A 15,760-nucleotide genomic window follows, 5' to 3' on the forward strand; every position below is an offset into this window, starting at 1 on the left:
ACGAGGCAGCGAGGCAGCGGGGCGGGCCCGGAGCGGGGTAAGGGGGAGCAGGGGGGCGGGCGGGGGAGCCGGGGCGACGAGGGCAGCGGGAGCAGCAGGGGGAAGCAGGTTGGAGCCACCGCCCGCGGCCACGGGTGCCGGAGCCCGCCCCGCCCCGCCGCGCCCCTTCCGAGTGGGCGGGGCTCCCCGCTGCCGCCCTCCCGGGCCCGCCGCCGCCCGCCGGGTCCTAGCGCCGGGTCCGGACTCCGGGGCGGGCACCTGCGCTGCCTCTCGCCGGTCGCGGCCCGCGGGGTGACCCGGCGGCCGGCCTAGCCGCAGCTGCCCCTCCGCCCCGCCCGCCATGAGGAGCGCGCAACCCCTGGTCCTTCTGTCCCTGGTGGCTTTTTGCCGGCGCGGTGAGTTCTCTTCGGGAGCGGAGGGGCGCGCCCGATCCCCCGCGCAGCAGCTGCCGCCACAGGTGGGAGGCGGGAGGGCGGGGCGGGTGCCCGCCCGGGGAGGGGCCCGAGTCTGTCCCGGCCGGACGGGGTCGTGGGCGAGGCGAGCCCGGCCGGGGCCTGGGGGGTCCGAGGTGTGGGGTGGGGGCTGGCCGTGCTCCCCGCGCACCTGCCCGACCGCCTCGCCGCGCACCTGCCCGACCGCCTCCCCGCGCACCTGCCCCACCGCCTCCCCGCGCACCTGCCCTACCGCCTCCCGGCGCACCTGCCCGGACAGCCTCCCCGCGCACCTGCCCGGACCGCCTCCCCGTGCACCTGCCCCGACCACCTCCCCACGCACCTGTCCCCGACCGCCTCCCCGCGCACCTGCCCCACCGCCTCCCCGCGCACCTGCCCTACCGCCTCCCGGCGCACCTGCCCTACCGCCTCCCGGCGCACCTGCCCGGACAGCCTCCCCGTGCACCTGCCCCGACCACCTCCCCGCGCACCTGTCCCCGACCGCCTCCCCGCGCACCTGCCCCACCGCCTCCCCGCGAGGACCTGTGAGTTCAGCCCGGGCTGCGATGCATCGGGGTGCGGGACGCGGACTCCAGGCGCCCACAGGCTCCGCGGCGGCCCGGTGTAGACGCCAGGGAGCTCACCCCGCTGCCCCGCCTTGGAGAGGGGCCCCCAGGCTGCCGGGGAATCCAGAAACCCAGCCGGGACGGGAGGGGCTTGCCCAGATCGCCGACCCAGAATGCTTGCAGTTGGGGGCGGGTCTCCCAAGAAACACACTCTCCGGACACCGCTGCTTCGGGCCCCCCACTCTTGGGGCTGCGCTGGCTTGGACAGACGGGCGAGGGCCGGCCGGCGCAGTGGAGCCGGGCCTCTGACACCTGGACGGGAGACCCCATGGCCCTTCCCAGGCTGAGTCCCGGCGTGGCGAGGTCGCCTTCACTGGGTTTCAGGATCCCCCCGAGTCCAAGGACTCTTTCAGCCCCTGCGGTCTGCCCCGAGCTTGCCCTCTGAGCCCTGGCTGGCCAGGAAGACCAGGACACAGCTTCCCTGGACGGGACACCCCACTAGGGGTGCAGGAGGCCGGAGTGAGAGGACATACAAGTTCCTCCGGGGCAGTGAAGCTGTCACCAACGTGGCGTCTGCACCCAATGAATGTGTCTGGGCCTGTCACCACTTGCTGGGCGACCCTGTGCCACTCTTGTCGCCTCTCCGGGCCTCAGAATCCCCATCTGTTCTGTAGAAGGGACATGCCCTGCCTACATCCTTGGGACTCAGATGTGAGTCTGGTGCAGTGTTTCTTAAGCTCGGGCCAGGATGGCCCAGCACAGGTTCCTGGGCCCCACTCTGGCCTCACGGGATCGAGAGCTCTGGAAATAGAGCCTGGGAACCTGCATCCAGGTGATTCTTACACGTGACTGGAGATGCTACTCATAATATGTCGTGAGCTTTTTGTAAAAAGTAAAAACTCCAACCTTGTTTTTTTTTTAAAATCCAGAGCTGCCTTTTAATAAATACAAATCTCCCGATCCTTTTCTCAGTTAAGGACACACCCAAGCTGAAAATCACTCTGCTTCCTGGATGCCGCCTTGCCAGGAGATTCTGTTGATCTTTAGCTTCTGTAGTTTGTATTCCAAAACAATAGATGCTTTTTCATTTTTCTAATATTAGGTTTTAAGATTATGCTTTTTTGACACACACTTAACACAGTTGAGGATTCAGGTTATGGCTTCCTCCCAGATTGTTAATCCCTTTCTGCAGGGGCAGGGGGCGGGGCTGTTTGTTCAGAAAAGGCCTAGGAAGGACAGACACAACTCCCCAGAGCCACTGAGTCATGACTGACCCCTAGTGGTGGCCTCTCTGTTGCCGTGTGGACCCATGTGCTGAGGTGTGACCCCCAGAGGCACCCAGGAAGGAGGCTTCCACTCATTCTGCACCACACTTGTGCAGGGGTGAGAGGCCCGTCTCTTGTCTTTTGAACCCAGCAGGCAGAAAGCAACACATAAGTGTTGTTCTGGGCTCCGGCTGCCTTTTTGGTGGAGATGGGAGTGCATCCCAGCTCCTGTGGGTCAGCCTGCTGGTCGTCCACCCTTCCACCCCCGCCTACACAGGCACACGTACAAGTGAAACCTGCGAAGGCAGGAACACACGCTGGGCTGGGTCACCAACATGGTCTCCCTTTGAGGGCAGGACAAGGACAGAGGCACCGGGGTCTGGGGGGCCCCTCCCTGCGGGTGGCTCTGAGACCACTTTGGCTCTCACTGGCTGGGGTTCCTCAGGTCTTTGTCTTAGTTTCCCTGGATGAGAAACGGGGAACAGGCAAGAAAATCTGAGGTTTTCAGAACCGCCAACTCTGGAGCTCACAGCCCGTCCCCAGGATGGGGAATGGACCCTCAGGCCGGCCAAGTGCCCAAGAAGCAGGGCAGCCCCAAAGATCAGCACGCGGAGCCTGCAGAGCAGCCCTGGCCTGTCAGGAACCCAGTGGACCAGCCTCCTGGGGCTACAGAGACGTGGGTCCCAGCCTCTCCCTGTCCTACAGGACCAGGAGCTGCAGATTCTGACCCAGACACACCTCAGAAAGGCCAGAGGGGCCTGGCAAGTGATAGGGACATGCTTTCTGAAATGACAGGTCAGCCCACATACACACACAGAACAGGCTGTGGGAGGGACCAGCTTTAGCCTGGGGCTGCAGACGGGCTTCGGGGTATTCAAACAGCTGGCCTCTGGGAGGGTCCAGTGGAGCAGAGGCAGAGCTCAGAATCTAGGCCAAGCATCCAGAAGACCCCTCTGGACAGCCCCAGGCAGCCTGGGGGAGGGACAGTGGGCAGCAGGTGCACCCGGGAGCATCTTTCACAAGGCACTAAATATTGCATCTGCTCCAGATAGGCAGCGAGTTGGAAAGTGCAGGCGGAGGCTGAGTGGCGGCTCTGCAGCCGCATGTCCAGCCCTGCACCCACCCAGGAGCCCACCTCGGCCTGGCTGAGCCGGCAATCTCGGCCCGGCCCTCTGGCCCCACCCAGGGAAAGGGTTGGGCAAAAAGCAGGGCCCTGGCACTTCAGGGAAGGCGGCTGGTGGTGAGCTTCCCACGGGATGAGACCCAGTCCCCTGGGCACCCTGCCCCCTCCTGGTCCCCACTCTGGCCGCAGCTGCTCTCCTGCCCCTGGCTACTTCCTCTGCGCATCTCCTTTTCCCTGTTGCTGGGCTCCAGGCTCTAGTGCCCTTGACCTTCCTCAGAGTCTCCCTCTGAGGCACCGCCCCCAGCTCTGCCCTTAGCTGGCACCAGGGTAAACAGGACCAAGGCCCGAGCTCACCTTCAGTCCCAGACTAGTGAAGGACACATGGGGCAAAGAGCCACGTACCACTGGGCAAGAGATCCAGGGCCGTGGGCACTGAGGGCGCAGACCAGGCTTCAGGCAGGAGCCACACCTCTCCTGTCCGCCCAGACCAGAGTCAATGGCCGGCGGGACCCTGGCACCCAGGTCTCAAAGGCACCTTCACTCTGGAAGTCTTAACTCCAAAACCTTTGCCATGGTCAGTCCCATTCTCATGTGGAAGCACCAGCATGCACCCCGCTCGCTGACACGCACCGCAAACCCCCAGCAGGATCATTCTGGTGCTTTGCCTGCTCTCGTCTCTGGCACATACCATGGTGCCTGGCACAGGACGGACACGTGACGGTCGGTGGCCTGGGGGCAGTGCTGGCCGAGGAAAGAGTGGCCTCACTTGGAAGTAAGAGCGAACCGTGGCAGGGCAAGGCTAGGGCAGGGGTTGGGGGACAGTGAGGGCCGGCTGGTGCCAGAGGCAAGGGTCTTTGGATGCCGAGCTGGCGCATCGGGGCTGCAGGCCGGGAAAGCCCTGGCTGGGGGACTGCTCCATGACCCCTGTCCCCCTGAGTGGCACGTGGTGGCAGCGTCAGAGTCGGGCTGGGACGTGGCAGGGGGGCTACAGGAAGAGCGGGAGAGGGAGGCCGGATGGATGGACTTGGGATACGGAGCACACCTGCGGCCCCCGTCCTGGACCAACCGTCGGGGTGTGGGCTGCCCTCCCGCAGAGGGCAGGGGGGAAGAGGAGGCGGCACCAGGGAAGAGAGCCAAGCTCTGCCTCGGCGCCCGCGGCGGCCTGCAGTCTCTTCCCGGCCCGTGCTGGCGCGATGGGGCCCCGCCGCCTGACTGCGCCCGTTTTCCCAGGGGACTGCCGCGTGGCCAACGCAGAGGAGAAGCTGGTCGACGACCTTCTAAACAGAACCCGCTACAACAACCTGATCCGGCCGGCCACCAGCTCGGCCCAGCTCATCTCCATCCAGCTGCAGCTCTCGCTGGCGCAGCTCATCAGCGTGGTAGGTGCAGGCCGGCCCCCACGGCGTCGTGGTGCACGGCTGGGGCCCGCGGCTTTGCCCATGCTTCAGGCGAGGCCAGATCCTCGGCCGCTCCTCTTCCTTGTGCAGGAACTAAGGAGTCTGCCGAAGTCGTGAGGCCCGAGGCCCCTGTGCGGTGCCTCTTTCCTCCCGGGAGCACAGGCTCCGCTCGGGCTCTCCCCTTGCACTGCACATCTGCCTGCCCCCGGCACACTGGTCCCAGTTTGGAGCCACCTGCTAATCTGGGATCTCGGTATCAATTAAAATGCTTTGACTTCAAGTCTGAGAACATCTGAGCACCAGTGGCTAAAACAGTAAGAATGAGGCCACGAGAGCAGGCCAGCAGGGTCCGTGATGGTCGGTGGTGTTGGGGTGCTACGGGGCTGCACGTGATTCTGGTTCCCACCACGGTCGTAGGATGGTGGCCACAGCTCCAAATGTGACATCCTCGCACGACAATGTCTGTGGCAGGAGCTGGCAAATCCTTCCCGGGGTCCCATGTCGACTAGGAGGACAAGCGTCCCAGAGGGCTGCCCTGTAGGGAGCCCTGGGGTCCTGGCCCCACCTTAGCCACAGCAGCTGTGACGTAGGGAGACACAGCAAGGAGGCTGGAGATGGGACGAGAAGTCCGTGGGGGTCGTGGCTTTGTTAACAGAGAGGATGTGAAGGGAATGACCCCTGGGGGGGGCAGCCCACAGGCCTCCTCCCCGAGCCATGTGGGGACGGGACCAGTGAGCGAGGGTGTGGAAAGGGGGCCCAGGTTGCAGAGTTCACAAGCAGGGGCGTGGGGTGGGGACAGGGGTGCGGAGATCCCGGGAGCTCCCCTTCTCCCCTCCTTGTCTCTGAGCCGACACGTCCAGAGGAGCCATGGCCCTTTCCATCCCATCTACAGGGCTGGAACCTGCCCCAGGAGTGGCTCTGAGGGGCATGTTGCAGGCATCGTGTGGGTCACGGGGAGGGAGGCAAACAGTGGGGCTGAGCCTCCTGGGGCAGGTGGCTGGCTTCTCTCCCGCCCCCCCAAACCACTGCCCTGCAGAGGGCTGGGGGGAAGGCCCCTGAGAGGAAGCACAGCCAGAGGATGGGGGAGGGAGGAATGCCCTCTGAGCCCCACTGGAAAGAATAGGGAATTCAGGCCAAGCCAGGCCCAGGCTGATGGCGGATGTTACGGTCCAGCCAGAGGCTTTGTGCTTAATGGGGTGAGCCAGCTGCCTCTCTGCAGCTGCCGCCCGGGTGAGGGGAAATAGGCAGGTGGCCCCGGGCACACTTGCAGGCGGAGGCTGCCCCTTGCCAGGCCTCCTCTGTGGGCCCTGTGAGGCAACAGAAGTTACCAGAAGGAGGAGGGCACCCAACCTCCAGCCCTGCACTGTGAGCTGTGATCACCCTGAAAGCAGAGTGGAGACTAGGTGTTCAGTTCTTCAGTTCTAGGAGCTGCTTCTTCTGTATTCCAGGGTCTGGTTTTCAAGGAGGGAGGGTTATGGGCAAGACTAGTTTAAAGATGGAAGCTTCTAGGGAGAAAGCAAGGAGTGCGTGCTGGGCGTGGCAGCAGGCCCTCACGGTGCTCCCTGGGGCGGCCAGGTTTTGAGCTGGTGTCCTCAGTGCGTTCAGCAGGCACTGTGGGTGAGAACATCACAAGTGATGTATCTGGAACGCAGGTGGCCATGTAATATGTTTGCTCAAACTGACCCAATTGCTCACTTAAGACCTATGCATTTTACTGTATGTAAACTTTACTGCAACTTAAAGAAATGTTTTTAAAGAAAGATAAAGGCATTCAGCATTTGGTAAAGGCAGAGTAGGTTGCTGCAGACTAACTTTTCCATAAGAACAACTAGAAAAGCTGTATAAAAATGCCTCTCCCTGCACAAATCTGTTTGACAGTCTTGGAGAATGCAGCCAGGTCTTGAGGGTACCAGGTTCCGGGATGTGACCCTTTGGTCTGTGGTGCTTTTCCCCACATGTGATGACAGGTACACAGTAAAAGCCCAAGGGGCTAAGAAGCTGAGTACAGCGTGGTGGCCACGAGGCTGGAAGCCCAGCTGAATATCTGGTGCTCCTCCAAGGCTGGGGGCACATACCAGCATTTCAGCCCCACGAGATGCGGAGACACTGAAAAGACCACCTATAAAAGTAAAAATGGATCAAAAATAGACCAGCTCTCAAAACAACTAAGCATGCTTTGAACCAGCTCAGATACAGACTAGATGAAGGGGATCTGCTTCTCCTCTAACTGTCTGCCATTAAGCCAAAGTCAGTACTCCCTGGAGGCATATGAAGCTTACTAGGCACACAATAAGGCAAGATGAAATGAGAAAAGACCGAGAGAAAAAAGAAGACAATGGAAACAGATGCACAGATGATTCAGATATTGGATTGATCCGACAAAGATTTTATTTTTTTTTAATTTTTATTTATTTATGATAGTCACACACACACACACACAGAGAGAGAGAGAGAGAGAGAGGCAGAGACACAGGCAGAGGGAGAAGCAGGCTCCATGCACCGGGAGCCCGACGTGGGATTCGATCCCGGGTCTCCAGGATTGCGCCCTGGGCCAAAGGCAGGTGCCAAACCGCTGCACCACCCAGGGATCCCCCGACAAAGATTTTAAAGCAATTCCCAATAATAGGGCAAATTTTATGTTACGTGCATTTTACCACTATTAAAAATAAATAATGAAGACAATTAATAATAAATTTTTCTGAATAAATTTTCCTAAAAGGAAAATAACAGCCATCTGTACATTCAAGGAATTTATAATGATGGAGAATTTAAAATTTACTGGATGGGGTTAATAGCAGATGGGTCATAGCAGAAGAGAAGGTTAATGCACTGGAAGAGAGGTCAATAGAAAATATCTAGACAAATAACCAGGTAAAGGATGCAGAAAAGACTATAATATAGTACATGAAGAAAAGGTCATCTCTATCCTGGGTCCTGGGAGTTCCAGGGAAGGAGAAACAATCAAACAGAAGCAGTGTGTGAGTGATACTGGCAGAACTTTCCAAACCTGACCAAAGACATGAAAATACAGATTCAAGAGTCTCTATGAACCCTCTGAGGGATAAACACAAAATCATACTCAGGCTCACCTTGGCAACTCCTTACAACGAAAGGCAAAGAGACAATCTTAACCGTGGTGATGGTGGGAGGGTGGGGGCGAGGTAGGGGCGACCATAATACTGACAGCTGAACATGGAAGCCAAGGAGCTGAATGACACTTTAAAGTCCCACAAGAGGGGATCTGGGTGGCTCAGCGGTTTGGCGCCTGCCTCTGGCTCGGGGCGTGATCTTGGCGTCCCGGGATCGAGTCCCCCATCAGGCCCCCAGCGTGGAGCCTGCTTCTCCCTCTGCCTATGTCTCTGCCTCTCTCTCTCTCTGTGTCTCTCATGAATAAATAAATAAAATATTTTAAAAAAATAAAGTCCCACAAGGACAAAACTGCAAGCCTAGAAGGTAGACAATCAGTGAAAATATATTTCAAAAATAAAGGTCAAATAAAGATGTTTTTAGGCCAAAAAGAATTTAACACAAGACGAGCAAATACTAAAGGATCTTCTTTAATCATAAGGAAAACAATCCCAGATGGAAACATTGAAACGTAGGAAAGAGTGAAGCACAGCAGAAAGGGTCAATGTATGGGTGAATTTAAGTTAAATCGACTGTATAAAACAATAGTAACTCATGAGGTTTTAATCACATGTAGAATTAAATAATGACAGCACTAGCCTGCTTCAGGAGGGGACACAGGGTGCTAAAATGTTTGACATCCTTGCCCTGTTCTGGAAGCAATACAGCTACTCATTTGTATTAGACTCTAACACATCAGATACATGCGTATTATAGTCACCAGGGTAGCAACTAAAGAAGAGTCCTGTTGCTATGCACAGAAAATGGAATGACAAAATAACTAAAACATAGCAAGAAAGGAGAGAAAAGGGATGGTGTAGAAAACAGACTGTAGGTTTAAACTCAAATAAAATCAGTAACTAAATTAAATGTAAATGGCCTAAATAATTAGTACAAGACAATGTGAGGATGTCAGCTGCCTGGATTTCCAGAAGGAGGGAATAGCATGTGGAAAGGGAGGAGCAAAGAAAGGAGCGCACGTGGGAGGGCGCTGGAGTGTGTGCCGTCTGGAGCCCATGGGGAGGGCGGAGGGGGCAGCCGGTGTAGGGCCATGTCCGTGGTGAGCAGGACTTTGGCTTTTACTTTGGGTAGACGGGGAAGGAGGGGGTTTCAGCAGAGCTGCATAGTCTGAGAAGATGAGAACAGCCTTTGGGGAAGTTCACCCTGGCTGCTGAGACAGCCTGGGGGAGGAGGAAGACTGCGGGACAAGGAGGAAGATGGAGGGGCAAGGAGGAAGACAGGGTGGGAAAAGGAAGATGGGGAGCAAGGAGGAAGACTGGGTGGGGCGGGGGAGGAGGCAGATGGTCTGGGTTTGGGGGGGCCGGGGACCGGGGCAGATGCTGCTGGCCGCCCAGGCAGCCGGGCTGAAGCAGACAAAGCTGTGGCGCGGCGGGCAGCATCTTCAGGACTCCGGGTCAGAGGCCCCGGCGTCTGGCTTGTGGAGTCATCACGGGGCCCGAGCCAGCGCAGCATTGGTCCGGCGAGGTCACGAGCTGTGGCCCACACGCTGGGGGTGGGATCCGACCGAGCCGTCCCAGCATCGGTGGGCAGCGGCTGGCCACCTGGCGGAGCTCGGCGCCCTCGCCTTCCTCCCCCCTCACCTCCCTGTTTCCCTCTCCAGAATGAGCGCGAACAGATCATGACCACCAACGTCTGGCTGAAACAGGTAAGTGCACGCAGGATCCGCAGCGGGGGGCATGTCCTCTGGCCCGCCCCTTGGTGGCGGCGACCTCGGAATGACAGGGCCTCGCCCGTGTGCGCAGGAGTGGACCGACTACCGCCTGGCCTGGAACAGCTCCCGCTACGAGGGCGTCAACATCCTGAGGATCCCCGCCAAGCGCATCTGGCTGCCTGACATCGTGCTTTACAACAAGTGAGGGGCGGGGCTGGCGGAGAAGGTGGGGGGCAGCAGGTAGAGGAGGTGGGGGGCCGGGGCAGCAGGCGGAGGAGGTGGGGGGGGCCGGGGCAGCAGGAGGAGGTGGAGGGCAGCAGGTGGAGGAGGTGAGGGGGTGCTGGGGCAGCAGATAGAGGTGGGGGGGGGCCGGGGCAGTAGGCCCAGCCTCGGGGGGTCCTCGGTCCCCACACCAGCCCTGGGCCTCACCTGCGCCTCACTCACCGAGCCGCGCTGGGCGGTGAGGCTGCAGGAGGAATTAGAAGAAGGCAGCGCCAGCAACTGCCACATGGGTGGGGAAGTGGAGGCCGGGGGGCGGGGGTCGCCCTGGCTCCTCAGGCACAGCTGGGACCAGGGCCAGCATGTTGGCTACGTTCAGGGCTCATTCCGTCCCGCCTCCTGGCTGGCTGGCCCTCACCGTGTCGGTGCTGGGCATTGGCAGCACAGTCTCTCGGGTTGGCCGAGGGGCCCGGAGAGCCTTGTGGGCTCAGTGTCACCAGCAGCATGTGAAACAAGCGTGAGGTCTGTGCACACCAGGCCTGGGTTCGGGTTCTAGGTGTGCTTCTTCCTCATTTTCTGACCCTGAAGACGTCACTTACCTTCTCAGTATCCCCACCCGTCGGACAGGGATGCTACTAAACCCCAGGGCCGTGACCTCTGCTGTCCCGTAAGGGGAGCGGGGCCGGAACGGCGACCGCGGGGCAGGCCTACGGGCTGGCCGGCGTGCTCACCACGCTCCTCTCGCACCCCCAGCGCTGACGGGACCTACGAGGTGTCTCTCTACACCAACGTGGTGGTGCGCTCCAACGGCAGCATCCTGTGGCTGCCGCCCGCCATCTACAAGAGCGCCTGCAAGATCGAGGTCAAGCACTTCCCCTTCGACCAGCAGAACTGCACCCTCAAGTTCCGTTCCTGGACCTACGACCACACGGAGATCGACATGGTGCTCAAGTCACCCACGGCCAGCATGGACGACTTCACCCCCAGCGGCGAGTGGGACATTGTGGCGCTGCCTGGGCGCAGGACGGTGAACCCGCAGGACCCCAGCTACGTGGACGTGACGTACGACTTCATCCTGCGGCGCAAGCCGCTCTTCTACACCATCAACCTCATCATCCCCTGCCTGCTCATCACCTCGCTGGCCATCCTGGTCTTCTACCTGCCGTCTGACTGCGGTGAGAAGATGACGCTGTGCATCTCCGTGCTGCTGGCGCTCACCGTCTTCCTGCTGCTCATCTCCAAGATCGTGCCGCCCACGTCCCTGGACGTGCCGCTCATCGGCAAGTACCTCATGTTCACCATGGTGCTGGTCACCTTCTCCATCGTCACGAGCGTCTGTGTGCTCAACGTGCACCACCGCTCGCCCAGCACCCACACCATGGCGCCCTGGGTCCGGCGCTGCTTCCTGCATAAGCTGCCCACCTTCCTCTTCATGAAGCGCCCAGACAGCAGCCCCTCGAGGGCCCCCCCACCTGGCCAGCCGCAGCCCAGCAGGACCGAGGCCGCCGCCCCCCAGCCCTATGGGAGCCCCGTGTATCCTGTGAACCCCACACCTGTGGCCCCCAAGTCCCCAGCGGGCTCGGGCTCCGGCGTGGGGTCCACGGCCTGCGACCTCCGGCTGAGGGCTTCCGGGAGGTTCCGGTGGGACGTGCAGGAGGCCTTAGAGGGCGTCAGCTTCATCGCCCGGCACATGCAGAGTGACGACCGAGACCAGAGCGTAAGTCCGGCCCAGCCCCACTTCCCACAGCCCCTGCCCGGGGCCCCCAGCTGCAGCAGGGGACCCACTGCTGGACCGAGCGTGTGGCTTCCTGCGTCGGGGAAGGGGAAGGAAGGAGCGAGGATCCCTGTTTGTTTTGGGGTCCCCCAAAAGCAGCCCCTGAGGTGAGGGCCTGGGCCAAGGTGGTTCAGTGTGGGTGACCTCAGGAAGTCCAGGGAGGAGGCAGGGGGAGACTGGGAAGGGCAGGCAGCCCCCGAGTACTGGGCTCTGGGGGCTGGGTCCTTGGGAGACCCCATGAGGAGCAGGGGGCAGAGGAGGGCAGAGCGGGGCCGTGGGACTGGAAGGTGCCCCAGCCTGGGGGACCAGGGTGGGCATCTGCTCCCGCCCTCACCTGCCCGTGGGGCAGCCACACAGGTGGCCCCGGCGACGGGGGTCAGAGCCACCGGGCCCAACGACGCTGCATCCAGGGTCATAATGCCGAACGGAAGACGATTACATTTTTTTGGAAGATTTTTTGTTTATTTATTCATGAGAGACACAGAGAGACAGAGAGACACTGGGCAGAGAGAGAAGCAGGCTCCATGCAGGGAGCCAGAGGCGGGGCTCGATCCTGTGACCCTGGGGTCACGCCCTTGGCCCCCCGGGCTGCCCCAGAGTCTTGAAGACAGGTCGAGTTTACCTCCCCAGGACAAAGGACATCTTCGGCCCGGGCAGGGGATGCTGGCCTCCCTCTGGCGCCCCCCGCAGGGTCCGGGACCCACTTCCACGCCCGCTGCCAGCAGCCGCATACGGGGCGCCCCACGCACAGCCCCAAACAGTGGTCGGAAATCAGGGCTGTGGGAGCGAAACCCCAGGAGCAGGGAGAGGCCGCAAGGGGGCGGGGGGGGGGAGGGGAGGGAGGGGGAGGGGCATGGGGGAGGGGAGCGGGGGAGGTCTGGGGAAGGGGGGAGGAGGGGAGGGAGGGAGAAGGGGCGGGGCGGGGCGGGGGGCGCAGGGCGGGGCGAGCGGGGAGGGACGGGGGAGGGGCGGGGGGCGAAGGGCCGGGGAGGGGCCGGGGAGGGGCGCGGCGGGGGCGGGGCGGGGGCGGGGCGGTTCCGGGGAGCCCAGACCAACGGGGCCGCTGACGTCACCGGGTCCGCCCAGAGTCCCGGGCCAGCCGCCGCCGCCGCCGCCGCCGCCGCGTCCTGTGAGTCCTGCTCGGGCCACTCCCGCGGGGCCATGGGCGCGGGGACCCCGGCTCAGCCCGTCCCCAGCGCACAGCCCACAGCGGCCCGGGGATGGGGTCAGGCCGGTGAGGGCGCGGCACCGGGAGGCTGCCCCGCGGCCAGAGGAGCGGAGCCGGTTGGGGACCAGGCACCGGGGCAGCGGTTTCAGCAGCGGCTTCCAGGCGTCCTGTCCCCAGGCGCGGGGTGCGCCCCAGATCCTCCTTTGGGTAGAGCCGGCCCAGGGAGGGGGCTGGGCCTGAAAATAAGGGAAGGGGCCGGGGATCCCGGGGGCTCAGCGGTTTGGCGCCTGCCCTTGGCCCAGGGCGTGACCCTGGGGTTCCGGGATCGAGTCCCGTGTCGGGCTCCTGCATGGAGCCTGCTTCTCCCTCTGCCTGGGTCTCTCTCTGTCTTTCTCTCTCTGTGTCTATCATAAATAAATCAATCGTAAAAAAATAAATAAGGGAAGGGGCCTCGCATTCCCAGGCCAGCGAGTGGCTCTAGGTCACAGCACGGCCTTAATAACCCTTCCTGGACGGCCCAGCACCCCGGGGCCTGCAGGGCTGCAGGGCTGGGGGTGCTGGCCAGGTGAGGGCCGGGGGGTCCCAGCCCCAACAGTGAGGGTCCCCCTCCGGGAAGGAAGGGGAGCGGGGAGGTCCCGGCACCCGTAATGGGCCCTCTGTCTGCCCGCAGGTCGTGGAGGACTGGAAGTACGTGGCCATGGTGGTGGACCGCCTGTTCCTCTGGGTGTTTGTGGTTGTGTGTGTGCTGGGCACTGTGGGGCTCTTCCTGCCGCCCCTCTTCCAGACCCACACCCCCTCGGACGGGCCCTAGGCCCCCAGGGGGGCGGGGGGAGGTGGCGTGAGCAGCCAGCTGGGCAGTTTGCTGCTTCCTTCTGAGCGATGGCTGAGGAGGCCCTAAGTACATCACCCCGCGCGAACCACCAGTCAGGGGACAGGATGGAAGCCCCAGCTGTCGTCTCTGAAAGCCCCGGGGAACCCAGCAGAACCCCTCCCTGCAGCAGGGAGTACGCGGGGCATCACAGCCGCACCCCTGTGTGCCAGGAATCCTGTCCCTAGCCCGGCCCAGCTGTCACCCCATCGCTCTCCACTCCCCAGCCCACCAGCCCACAGGACTCCTCTCAGACCCCAACACACTTCTGGATTCTTCCAGCTCAAAGCCTGTGCATTTGCTGTACCTGCTGCCCCGACCGTCTGCCCGGGAGCTGCGCCCTGGCTGCGGTCCATTGTCTGCTCCCACGTCCCCTCCCCAAGAGGCCTTCCTCGGCCCTCCTGGGCACCTCAAGTTCTCAGTGCTGCTGTGTCGTTCCACGTTGCACCCACTAGAGTGTGAGCTCTGAGACAGCAGGAACTGTCCTTCGTGCTGGCGGCACCCCAGGGCATAGGCCCGAGCTCAGCACCCAGCAGGTGTTTAATAAAGGTTTGTTGAATGACTGACTGACTGAATGAATGAACGACTCCTGTTCCTTCTTCAGGCTCAGGTCCTGTCCTGCGCCCCTCCTGTGAGAATGACCCTCTCCCGTGCACTCCCCAGCCCTGGTCACATGCTGCTTTGGAGCAAGGTGGGGTTCCCGGTGTCCCTACAGATGGTCTGATGGGTCAATACACCCGTGGCGCCCAGCACCTGGCACATGATGGGTCGTTAAAATACTTGTGCAATACAGGAGCACTGAATTGCATATTTTAAATTACATAGTAAAGTTGACTTTTACGTAGTGCTCTCTCCACATTAACTTGATGTGTGTCATCAGGACACAGGAGAGCGCGGTCACTCAGATGGCTCCATCCCTGCTGGTCCCTCCAACCAGCACTAGGGTTTGGCCTTTACAAGAACAGCATTCCAATGAATCACACAGTGTGTCCCCGCTGGAGAGGGGGTGGCTTTTGTCCCTCAGCGCAGGCCTCTGAGACGCCCCCGTGTCATCACATGCACGTACCAACCCAACGTCCCGTGAACGCTGATCCACAGTTATGTACTTACCAGTTCTCAGAAACTATGAACAGAGCTGCTGTAAAATCTCCACACGTATGAGATTTTGTGTCAACAAGAGTTTTCATTCGTCTAGATGAACACCCAGGAGTGTGATCGCTGGGTTCTGTGGGGAATGTGCTTTAACTTCTGAGCCACCGTGGCACCGGGCCCCTGGAGGCCACAGCATCCTGCATCCCCACCCGCACAGCGTGAGAGGCAGCGGCCCTCGGCATCTGTCTGCAGTTGGTGTCGACTGATTCGAGCTGTCGCAGTGGATGTGAAGTGGAGTATCAGCCAGCTTTTAACAGGCGTTTCCCTGGTGGCTAATGCTACTGAACATCTTTTCACGTGACTTTTTTTCCTACTTTTTTTTGTTTTTTTTTTTTTTTACTTTTTTTGCCTGTGCATACATGCCCTCTTTCGTAAACTGTGTGTTTAACTCTTTTGCTCATTTTTAAAATTGGGTTTAGTTTTCTTACTGTTGAGATTTTAAAAACGACTTTATTAAGGCGTGACATATATAGTATAAAATCTGCCCTTTTAAAATATATAATTCAAGGAGTTTTAGTAAATTTATCACCATAATCCAGTTTCAGAACACTTGCCTCACCCCCAACAAAACCCTCATATCTATCTACTCTTACTTCTGAGTTTTCAGGGTACTTTATATCTTCTGGATACAAGTTCTTGGTTGCATACCTGAGTTGCAATATTTTTCAAATCTAGGGGCTTTTACCTCGATAATGAGAATGCGCTACAAGGGGCCCGAGAGATTGGCCCCAATTCTGGCATTTACTGAGTCCTGCAAAAGGTCTCCTTTGGTTTGGGTTTAAAGCAACCCATCCTGGGAATAACAGAGAGGCCTGAGTCGCAGGTGCCCCCGCCGCGGGTGGGGGGCGCGGAAGCCAGGAGCCTCCCGGGCTGCACCTCGCAGCCTCAGGTCTTTCGTTCTCTTCACTCCTTAACGAGGAGCCCTTCAAACAGCCCGGGGCCCGCAGCCCCTCCTCCATCCCCAGCGGTACCAGCGGCTGCGCACGGGGGGCGTCCCCC

At 60.5% G+C, this 15,760-nt stretch overlaps 1 protein-coding gene across 5 annotated transcripts; it reads left to right on the forward strand.

The window, feature by feature from the left end:
* Positions 1–231: 231 nt before the first annotated feature.
* Positions 232–15,246, forward strand: CHRNB4 (cholinergic receptor nicotinic beta 4 subunit). Of its 5 annotated transcripts, none has more exons than XR_013352097.1 (8): positions 232–395; positions 4,616–4,764; positions 9,530–9,574; positions 9,672–9,781; positions 10,553–11,516; positions 13,412–13,477; positions 13,892–14,158; positions 14,805–15,246. XR_013352097.1 is itself a non-coding variant. In XM_077847819.1 (7 exons), the coding sequence occupies exons 1-7, from the start codon at positions 341–343 to the stop codon at positions 14,069–14,071; spliced, it is 1,569 nt and encodes a 522-aa protein (XP_077703945.1). In that variant the 5' UTR covers positions 232–340; the 3' UTR covers positions 14,072–14,188. The 5 variants fall into 5 exon arrangements, 3 of the variants coding, with proteins under 3 accessions (XP_077703945.1, XP_077703946.1, XP_077703947.1); XR_013352098.1 differs by having other exon boundaries at positions 13,412–13,428; XM_077847819.1 differs by lacking the exon at positions 14,805–15,246 and having other exon boundaries at positions 13,892–14,188.
* Positions 15,247–15,760: the final 514 nt, after the last annotated feature.

Source organism: Canis aureus, chromosome 14, assembly GCF_053574225.1.
Source record: "Canis aureus isolate CA01 chromosome 14, VMU_Caureus_v.1.0, whole genome shotgun sequence".
Taxonomy (NCBI): Eukaryota; Metazoa; Chordata; class Mammalia; order Carnivora; family Canidae; genus Canis; species Canis aureus.